The sequence below is a fragment of the Columba livia genome, chromosome 2 (genome assembly GCF_036013475.1).
Source record: "Columba livia isolate bColLiv1 breed racing homer chromosome 2, bColLiv1.pat.W.v2, whole genome shotgun sequence".
In the NCBI taxonomy this organism is placed as follows: domain Eukaryota; kingdom Metazoa; phylum Chordata; class Aves; order Columbiformes; family Columbidae; genus Columba; species Columba livia.
Window position 1 is genome coordinate 84,849,141 of NC_088603.1, and position 11,599 is coordinate 84,860,739.

At 42.9% G+C, this 11,599-nt stretch overlaps 1 protein-coding gene across 1 annotated transcript in view; it reads right to left on the bottom strand.

The window, feature by feature from the left end:
- Nucleotides 1–11,599, bottom strand: part of TRIO (trio Rho guanine nucleotide exchange factor) — a 251,638-nt gene that overhangs the window by 239,813 nt on the left and 226 nt on the right. The window contains 1 exon segment of the mRNA XM_065052636.1: nucleotides 11,391–11,599. Within this exon segment, the coding sequence (XP_064908708.1) occupies nucleotides 11,391–11,599 (209 nt within the window).

Consider the following 11,599-nt stretch of genomic DNA (forward strand, 5'->3'; position numbering starts at 1 on the left):
TTCACTGGAAGGTGGCAAACACTAAGCCACGAGGATTCACTTGCACTGGCCCTGCTTCATCAGACGGGAAAAGCCCAGTTTTTAAGTAGCAGTACTGTGTGAGTTGCCCCCAGCTCCCCCAAAAATGTATCCTGTTGCTCCAGGGAAAGGGAAAAGAAGAGAAAATGTGCTTATCTTCATTTTCACAGCAGTATCATCATCATCTAGGGACAGTAATCTAGGAACACTCTCACATATAAAGCTTTTCCAATATTCTCTTGCCACTACACAAATTTTAAACACTTTTTTTTTTTGCCACAAAGGAAAGCTGATAGCTTCCAAACCGGGGTTTGTGTCAGAGCAGAAGGCAAACCTTTTTGGAAAACCAAATATCACTTCTTCAATATTCAGGTTATCACTGCTTTTTACATACAGGTCAGACAGAGGTAAACTTAATGAAGAAGGTGGGGAAAAAAATACTCTTTTTCTTAACCTCATACATACTGGTTCTAATAGCTTCTAGGTTAAAACTTCTCTTCAGTAGAGTCAGGAGATACCATTTCCATAGAGAAGCTCTTAAACAAACAAACAAAAACCTGCATTCCACTTTGTCAGGGAGTTAAACTGTACTATAACAATAATCATCAGTAAGTGATCAGACTTCTCAGTGCTGTCTATTTAAGGCACCAGAAAGGCACCTTACAAGGCCTGACACAAGTCTTCACCTGAAGTTATCCACTATAAAGTTTAATGGGAGAGAAAAAAAAAAGGTTACACTACTCAGTTATGCAAGTCACAAAGGTTCAAATTTAGATTTATATTTAGTTCTTCAATTCCCACCCAGAGTTCAACTCAGCAAACTGATCTACTTTTAGCTTTTGACTCTTTTGGACATTTCCTTCCTTCATCTGTGTAAATGCGTCACAGCTTCTCAAATGTTTCCCTTTGGCTGGGGAAGGATGCATCTGATTCCAAGCTTAAAAAAAAAGAGTTAACATACATGCCAAGCAGTTATTGTTAGCTGAGTTGTTCTGAGTCAAGGATAGGCAAATTTGACTCCAGTCCTTGCATTGTATTACAAAAGATATTGCTCTTTCTGCACTGACAGGTAACTGCATGTCATGGCTATCCTCTGCAAGGATTGCCAATAGCCAAACCATATTTTATCACTTTCTTACAAGCAGGCTTGCCTTGGTTCTGCTGCCTTGATAATTCAATAGGCAGTCAAATTTTCCCATAATGGGAACATAAATGATGTCCAGGTTTGTAACTTTGCTCAGCCACTGAGGCAAGAAATTCAGTCAAACTGAGCATCCTTGTTTTCCTTCCAAAGACAGCTTTCCACCACATTTGGAGAAGCTGGGTTTTTTTAAATTTTTATTTACTTATATTGTAACTTGTTGATTGTCTTGTTAATGTTTTATATTAAATAAGCCATTATGGCTGACCTCATCTTTCCATCTGAAAAGGTGCCATTGTCCTAATAAATTTTAGTTGGCTTGCCTTTGTTGTCCTTACAGAAGCCTGGCTCCACAGCCCTGTCAGTCAAGCAATGCACAGCACTGATGTCCTCTTCAAAATTTGCAAGCCATGGCAAGTTCAAGTCTAACAACTTCCCTTAACTGCAGAAAACAAGTACTTGAGACACATAAAGTGAGACTTTATGGGGTGCAAAGCAAGAGCATAAGCAACTGCTGTAACTGTCCCATTTCCATTCTTTTAGGACCAACCTGGAGAGCAATATGTAACCCAAACGGACTTGCTAAATAACAACAATAAAGCAAATAAATACATGAATACAGGGATAAAAGCTTTATTTAAAAAGGTTTTTAAAAATTTATTTAAAATTTTTAAAAAAACTTCCCTGTCCAGTTTCTTTTGCAGAGAAATCATATCCTATTTTATTTCTCTATAGTAACAGACAAAAAGAGGCCTCAAAAGATGGGGTTTAGTATCTTCTCAAGTCTGATCTTAACCACACTATGAACCATCAGCTTTTGTGTAGAACAGGACAATACAGTCAACTCATATTTCAATTCACCTTGATTTAATATCTATGCCTCTAATTCCAGAATTACTAAAGGCCAAGACATTTAAACCTCAGCCTAGATTTTTTAGAAGGGGGTGCAGCATTTTTATGATCTTGGAAACCATCTGTGCACTCAATGCTGCATAACCCAACATGTCTAAAGGTTAGTGGCATGATAAACTTTTGGAAACTTTTGGAAAATGAAGGACTTACTACCTTAATGCTTGTAGAAAATTATATCAAATAACATACAGCCAACTCTACGCAATGGGTACAGCAAAGTCCATTGTGTAACTTAAGGGGTTAGCCAAGTAATATTTAGTATTTAAACATTCTATTCTAATTCACTTCTTGGGATGTTCTTGATGCATCTTCCCTTTATTATCTGGGCCAAGTCTTCAGAAATGTCACCTCATTTCATCCCAATATTTAACATCTGCTTGGATTCTGAAAAAAACAGTCCTCAAGACTTCAACATTTGAGACTTTTCTTTTTTCAAGAAACCTCAGCAATAACATTTCTCATTGTTTGACAGCCTCAAAGTAATCTACCAGCTATGTGACCATCACAAAGCTTAATTAAAAGCCTTTGACCAAATGCCTTGATGAAGTATCTCATAAGGCGGAAAGTTTCACTGATGCACAAAAAGGCAAGAATTCAGTATAAAATCCGGAGGTTTGGGGTTTAAATTCACTGTTTTATGCAAAAAGTGAGGTACTGACTAGATAAAAACAAGCAGGTATTTAGCATGCCCTTGTGAGCTCTACTGGCTGCAGTATATTTCCCTGATCATTTTTAGCACTTAGGAAATCTCACTTCACTATGATCCTAGACCCTCAGCCTCTAATTGCCAAACAGTTATGTATGAAGCTAACCACAAAAATCAGTACTGGTTGTTTACGGTCTGCAGACACCTCACAAATAACTATTACTGCTCATATATGCACTAAGCCTACAAGGAAACATGAGTAACTGAGCTCTGGGTAGTTTCACAGATGACTAGAACACACTGGGACTACTCACAATAGTCCAATTCAGCGCCTGCCACCCAGAATACAATTTTTGTTGAAAAGATTCGTCATTCAAACTCAGTTTTCTAAGCTACCTGGAATATTTAGTTTGACACTAATACATGCAAATGTATATCCCCACGCATACTGGTAAAACAAACCGTCCTGAATCTCAGCCTCACATTCTAATTCTGTAACCTAAGTCAGTAACATTAAACTGACCCTTGCACAGATTTGTAGGAATTACCTGAGCTACCTGTTGAAATACTATAAAACATACCAAGCAAAGCAAACTGCTGCCATATTTTGAGTGTTGGAAGCCTATGCTTTTCTTCTTATCATTTACATCTTGCTTCCTTATCTTAGGCCCTAAGAGACAAAACACTTAAGGAATTTTCTCATTTCCCTGCAAAGGTTCCTTTTTTTCTCTTAAGGATGATAGAAAAAAAATAAAACAACAACAAAACACCACCAAACGCACACAACAACACACAGCATAATTTCAAAACAGCAATACTGATTGCAGTTCTTAAGTAAGGTCCAGGTTACAAAACATCACATTCAAAGTACCAGCCAGATGCACAGTTCAGCACTGCTCACTAGGAAAACCTGTTACGTATTTACAGTGTTTCTTATTAACCAGGGCTATTGCTACTTATGCATGGCAGTAACAGTGACACAGAAGATGAAACATTTGACTAAATGATCTGAGAAGACTCCACTCAACAACCTCGGGAAACAACCCTATTTTTTAAACAAATACACAATGACATTTCTCCTCCTCCATGCAACCACAAGATGCTGAGATCAAAAGATCCAGTTTCAGATGAGTTAGAGCAGTTACTTGGTAGAGAAGCCTCTGAAAAGACCTTTGTATCTTTAAAGTAGTCTTGTCAATCAGACAGTTTGGTGAAGCTTTGTGGACACAATTCATTTATGACCCTCCTCTTTGTATATCAATGTAACAAACTACTCTAGAGGCTGAAAATCAGATGCTTTAATGTACTGTAGTGTCTACTGCTAAAAGCAGTTGAGTTGTTCCTTGTCATTTCAATTCCTCCTCCTCACTACTGGGTAAGTGATCTGTTTTCTCAAAACAGCAGTATCCTTCCTGAAGGAGTATGACTCAGCTTTGCAGATCATCAGCATTACTTCACCAGTAGTCTACTTCTTGATTTCGCTGCACCAAGAAAAATGGTAAGTTAAACAAAGATACAAGTCAAGCAAATTTATTTAGGAGAACCACCAAGTACATGCAACCATTTCAGTCATTAGATTTAAAATAACCTGCTATGACCTTCAATATTTTTCTTTATTTTAACCGGTAGCCTTTTTGTTTGGTTGGTTTTGATTTTTTTTTTTTTTTTAATATTAGACTTGGTTCTCAAGATCATCAAGAAGAAAAACTAGTTTCTTTTGTTCTCATTAAAATCATCATCCACTTTCAGAAGAAAAACCCTCAACCACTAGCTCATTTCCAAAGTTTCAATGTCTTTCCTATTTTAACAATTTTGCTGACCACAAACAGCTATTCCAGCAATTTCACCTCCTCCTTCAAGCTGCAGACCAAAATGACAGTGCAGTTTCACCTTATTAATAAACTGATCTAATAGTCTGCATCTAAACAGACCCATTTGTTGACACCAAATTTTTTTTTTTTTTAATTTGTAATTGAAAAAGAGGAGAGCAACATTAATATTTTCTCTTCATATTGGGGTAGGGAAAGTTTTTCCAGTCTTTATTCAGATTTTTTTTTTTTTTTACCTAGATAGTCATCTTATAAGGAAAAGCTTTTGGAAGCCATATGACATTTCAGGTTGAAACTTCATACCTGTCTCTACCACATAGCTGTGGGACACATTTAACTGGAGAGAAACCACTTATTTAAGAAATATTTACTACCCACCTTGTCTACAAGGTGACCAAGCTCCATAATTAATTAAAGCCTCAGCTACACCAAGTCTCTTCCTACCTCTGTCAGCTCCTTCCTGAGCACATCAGCACTTCACACCAGCTCAAACATATTCCTCTCAAGGATGGGCCTGGCTTCTCTCAAACTAAATGCACATTTGGAGTGGAAGGTAAATGGGAGTTAATCAACTGTCAGCTATTGCAGACGCTACAAGCAATTCTCAGTCCCTCTTATAAATATTCATGACTTCTCCCTCCACCTCTTTTCAAACACACCCTAACCTCTAACTTTCTCCATCCTTCACCATCCCCTGAGAAGCCTGGCTGTTCCACACTAAGCCAAGCTGCATGAAAACTGCTGCATTTCACACTGCAGCCTTCCGTCCTTGTCTTCATTGTTCTAGGAAACATCGATCCAACAACGCTATTCCGAGAGTAAGTTCTCCACTGTAACTTCATTGTTTCTGTAGTTATTTTTGTTCTGCTTATTGTATATCAGCAGCCATCAAGATTTGACATTTATCTATGGTGTTTTTCAAAACATCATTGCCCCCCACATACATACACTTCAACCATCTTATTAAAATGAGTACTGCTGGAGCTGGATTCAGAACTTCATAAGAGGACTCCTTTTCAGCCCAGGTCAACCAATACTAGTGACAGCAACATTTTCTGCAACCTTCTCTCTGACTAAAGCAACTCAAAGGACGAAGTAACAGATTCTTCAAAAGCCAACACACCACCTTAAGTTTTTTGTTGTGTTTTTTGCTGTGGCCACTTTAAGTTGCATTAAAGAATGGTCAACTTGTTTCATACTTCACATTCTCTGCATGCTCACCACTCCTTAAAACCCCCCAAACACACCTCAGCTCCTACCAGCCATGGGCCCGAGAATTAATACTTGCAGAGGACAACATGGAGATATCATGTGGGTACTGGGTACCGCCAGCCAACATTTCATTTTTGGTTTCACTGTTAAGATTATTTTTGTTAGACATTTGCCACTACTCTGTGGCTACTCCAGCTGCCACTATAAGTAAGCCATACAGCCACAGCTCTGATTATATTATTTGGAAGCTGGCTACTACACATCAGCAGGAGATGGATGACCCTTCTTAGAAAGTCAATATATTAACTTTATACACTGCGTGTTCTGCTTCATGGATTTAAGCTGCAATCTGACTTGTTTTTCATGTTTGATGCCTAATATGAAAACTATTTTGCCCATGATCTAAAAGCTGGTGTGTTTTTTAATATTAGGATCCATGAAAAAAAATGTCGCTTTTTAATAGTATGCTTGTTTTTTTCTTTTCCAGGTAACATTTCCCATCCCTCTTCCTTTTCTTCCCCTCTTCCTAGGAGTCTTTCTCTACTACAGTAGTATTTTTAATGTTGTCTACTACAGGCAGCCAACTTTCCAGGTCACTATCACACAGGACACTAATGCAAGCAAGCAAGGCAACAGTATATAAAACAATATGATCAGGATGAAGTAAGCTCTTGAAATAGCAAATTTCTGAATATACCTTTTGGTGTTTATCTTTACAGTATTATTTGTTCAGTGTTGTTCATGAAAACTAAGCAAACCACATGATCATTATTTAAGAGGGGGGAAAAAAAAAAAAAAATCAATCATGTTTTCATGATACTCATTAATATTTCCTATACGGTCTCAGCTACTCAAGCAATCATCAGCCTAGGCTGCTATAGGCTGAACTGCTTGAACGCAGACTGATCCACATCTCAAGTCACTAATACCGCAGAAGTCTTCAACTACAATAGATTTCAGCATTTCACTTTCCCAAAATACTCACTAAGACGTTTTGACACCTACATATATCTCAAAACAAAGTTTTACATTCTCATATCATTAAACTTACATTTAAAAGCACATATGTAAGCAGGAAAGAGCTTGCGTACTATGTTAAAACCAGATGCTATTCAAAGCTATTCTGGCTACCAGCCTGTTATCTGACTTGACCTCATGACACCCTCTCCCCTAGATCCATATTCACCTTACAGACTTACTCCTTCTCCTAAGAAAGGGCTGCTGCCACTTGGCATAGATTCATTTTTAGATGGAAAAATCCTCCACATTCCCCCCACCCCCGATCAAGTGATGAAGTATGATTAACAGTTATATTTCGATTTGACCTGGCAAAGCTTGGGTAATTCACCCTAGTGACAAGACTTCCAGGGCCTCTTGTTTTTTCAAACAATTATTTCTCTCCAAAAGGTCCCTGCCCCTTGCTCAGTATGTAAATTGTGCTACTTCTGGAAATGTGACAACACAAATCTCCTCAATGACTTAGAAAACTGTACAGTTTGTCCATCCATGAATGCAGCCACTACAGACAGTGGCAGAAGCCACTCATATCAAATGTATCTTACAGGAAGTAACTACATCCACTTTAATCACAAACTGTGAAGAGTTATCAGTTGATAACTTTTCAGAGTCATTTATAAAGGCACTAGCTACACTGTCTAGCCAGGAGTTTACTGAAGTACTTACAAGCCTCCTTCTCTGCATCCTTTGATATTCACAGATTTCTCCATCATCCCAGAAAGGTAAGTTTAATTACAAAATGTATGATCAATATATCTTTTACTTAGGTGAAAAAAGTTTTGATCTTTATGCTCAAAATCAAAATTCATTAAATTCATCTAGTGAAATTTTTTTGGTTTGGAGGACACTGCTAGAACAGTACGATTTAAACCTGACAGCCTTCATTCTTGCATGCTAAAGATGTCAGTTGACGGTTCCCTTCTCAAAATATTGAGGACTCAAACTTACAAAGATATAAGCAACAAAAACAACAAAAGAACAACCAAACAAAACCTCTGTATGGTTATTGCCCTCCAAGCCTGATGGCAGTCCCTCAAATTCAACTTTGCTCTCATTAGCCATTTTCAGCCCTTCCTACTACATACAATTTGAAGTTGAAACTTAGAATACATTTTGAAAAGTTTTATCTTAATAACTTGTCATACAGAATAGATCTTGTGTACTTAACATATGTATTAACATCCCTCTTCCAAGCCCACTTACACCCTGTGCTTCTGGGCTTTCCTGCAGTAATAGTTCTTCCGTAATTCTAAGAGATTTTATTAGTCCTTTCAAGTCACACCAGTGCACTTTAGTAAGAAAAAAGGGATGCTTGTCTATACATCTTCAGCTCAAAATATATCCCTTCTGTCAGTTTAGACAGTCATCTCTAATCTTCAATTTACATATAGGACAGAAAGACACTTCCTACTACCACTGTGTTTTCTCTGTCAAAATGTAATCACTTTGCTTGGCACTCAACTCTGCTGCTTAACAGTTTTACTCCTAATCCTGCCACAAAGAAGGTGACAAATCTAACAAGGTGTTCTTGTCTTTTCAACTTCAAATAATGAGATTTAGATACCAAATGGATAACAGAAAGCAAGCTGCCTCAATTTCTTCCAATTCCAATAAAGGGATTCCTCACTGAAATTCAAGACACACAATCTTAATATTTTCATACTACTACCTCACTTCCAGTTCAGCTGCTTTCTTCACATTTCAATTGCAACTTATTTCCACCACAACTCAGAGTTTACATTTACATAACCAAAGTGAAAAATGGAAATGTACACATTTCAAGTGATGTGAACCAGCTGCTGTTCAATATCCTAACAAAACATCTTCCAAATAATGAAATTCCATTCTTTAGGCTCTTTTAATTCTACTTCAGGCTTAGTCTTACAAAAGGACGGGACGAAAGCAAATAACCCCACTGGCAACTCAACTGATCAACTTAATCTAAAATTAGAACTAGATTGTTTAGGCATTTTTTTGTTGTTTGTTCGCATTTTTTGGCTTTTTGGTTTATGGTTTTTATTTTTTCCTCCTGGAAAACACTGTAACATTTTTACTCATTTTCTCTTTTAAGTAACAGCTACAGGTTTGCTGAGATTCTCTGCGAGTAACAGGAAGAAGGAAACATTTGTCATTGTAAATACTGTGAAGAGAAAAATATTTCGTCTGCTCCCACATACACCAAACAAATTTTTTTTCTTGTTCAATGATAGCTGTGTCCATTGTATTTCACTGGAAAAAAAAAAAAAAAAAAAGTGTGCCTCCTGTTCAAACAAAGAGAAGCACCAGAGATCTCTTAATAGATCCTTTCCTTATAAAAGAGTAGATCATGTACAGAGGCAGGGTGTGAAGAGATGTTCCCAATACCAAGCACCCACAAGAGATGCCAGAACATTTTCCAGTGTATGTCACAGCCCAGGCTGAAGCAGATAACCTCCACATGTAAATACGGAAATGAGAATGTCAGTTGTTAAATATGCTCTAAGAGTTTTTTGATAAGCATTTGACATGCCCTTCTACTGCTTTAAGATTTTCAGTTGCTGCAAGACTAAGCTCATTGCAACTTCCCTGTTATCAGAAGTTATCGGTATCAGAAGTCATCCCTGCACCACTTACAAGCTTATCAACTCTGTGTCATCCCTCTACCCGCACATAAAAGTGGAAGTTGACTATTAATACAGCTGGCAGGGTCTTCCAAAACAGCAAGGTTACTACACATGTACCCATTTGTAACTACACTAGACAGACTGTAAACCTACTGTTGTAATCCATCATTTTGCTTTCAATGGGATATTTTCCTGAGAACGACAAAGCTCAGTCCTTCCACGACAAAACCCACCAAGGCCAGCATCTTGACTCGACAAGGAATTTTTCACAATCATTGCTGTCACGTGAAACAGGTTGCCGAGGGAACATAAGGCCCTTCAGAGGGGTAGCAGCCCCCTGTTTGGACCGTCTGCTCAAGAAAACGCAGCTCTGAACCCTGCTTTAGGGATGCCTGCTGCAAATCACACCTCCTCCTTCATCCTCATTAAATCAAACACATTCAGCTGCAAGCACCAACCGCAAACAGCACTGGTTACGCCGTTTCCCACTTCCCTCGCGGACTTTCCTTAAAAACCCAATTAACACAGCTTTTATTATTATTACTATCACCATCGTTAGTATTTTCTACACACGAAATCGGCAGTCCCCCTCATCTGTCCAGCGGTGAGTCTGCATTTTCCGTGCTCGACGCTACTTTTTAGGCACCCAAACGGACCAAGTGCCCACCCCTGCCTTGCTGCCCCGCCCGGGGGCTTCCCGGGGGGGCGCGGAGCCGCCGGCAGAGCGGAGGGAAGGAGGGAGGGATGGGAGGAGCTGCCGGAGCTCGGGGGAGGGCAGCCGGCACCGGAGGGAGGCTTCGCCGCCGCCGCCCAGGCTGCCGGCAGGGCTCCGTCCCCGCCGCCGGCGGTTCGTGCGGCCCGGGCAGCCCTGCCCTCCGTCCCCGCCGCCATTCCCCGGGGGACAACGTCTCGCTGGCGGGGACAGTCGCCCTTCCTGCCCGGTTGCGTGTCAAGAGTAAACACCGAGGGAGAAGGCGGCCTCCATTTTTTTTATCCCGGCAGCCTGTCAACAGGCTCCCCCCCTGCCCCTCCCGAGCCTCCGCGCCGAGACTGGCTTCCCTGCTCGGTAGCGCCCGAGAGACGCTGCTGCCCGGCCTTGGACACCCCTTAACGTGGACTTGGGTTTTTTGTCTTTTTCTTCTCCTTCCCGCTATAAGCACCCTCTGTGAACGCTGCCCTCTCCCGCCCCTACCCTCGGTCGCCACCCAGCAGCACGACACCGGCGGAGTGCGGCCAGAGGCGCGTTGCCTTTTATAGCGGTGTCATCCCCGCCTTCTCGGGCGACCCCGACCAGTGCAGCCTGCTCTCCGCAGCCCTGCAGGGCGCCGCTCCCCTGTCCCCGCTCACCCTCCCCGCCCCTCCGACACCGAGAGCTGCCCGGACGCGCGTCGCCTCCGCCGCCCGGGTCCCGTGGCGCAGCCCCCGACGGGACATTTTCATGGGCACAGGGTTCGCCCGGCGCCAGGTGGTGCCGCCCGGCCCCGGTAACACGCCCATTATCGGGCCGGCATCGGAGGGAGAGTCGCACCTGTCACCGGTGACACCGCCGCGGGGCAGCACCCAGCCACCGCACCCGCCCCGGTCGGGCCGCCCGCCGCACCCGTTTTCACGCTGCGCTTCTGCCGGCAAGGGTGGCGTCCCGCCCGCAGCAGCTCCCGCAAGTTGCCGAGCCCGAGACGAAGCCCCGCTGCCGGCCGGCACGGGACGAGGGAGCTCGGCTTTCTTCCCCCGTTGCCGCCCGGCCAGGCCGCCCCTAGGCGGGCCGGGCCCCGCACCGCCGCGTCCCCAAGGAAGAGCGGCGGCGCCCCGCACGGTCGGGCACTGCTGAGACGGCCCCGCCGGCAAAGGGAGGGCGAGCCTTCCCGAGGCCACCTGACAAAGCCGGCTGCCCTGGCCCTCTCCCCCCCGCAGGAAGACATCGCTTCCCTCCACCTTTCGCAGCCACCTCCAGCGCGGCCTCGCCGCTGCCCTTTCCTCCCCCACAGCCCATCCCAGGACGGGGCCAGACTCACCGGATCGGAAGAACGCCGCGATGTCCGCCGAGTCCTTGGCCGCCTCCTCGGCCCCTTCCCCCGCGCCGCTGCCGGCCGTGGTGGCGGCGGCGGCGGCGGCGGTGGCGGTAGCGGCGCTGCTCATGGCTGCTGCGTGTGGCGGCGGCGGCTCCTCCGGGCGAGACCCACCGCCAACCCCACCGCCCCCTCCGCGCGTCCCGGCTTCACCT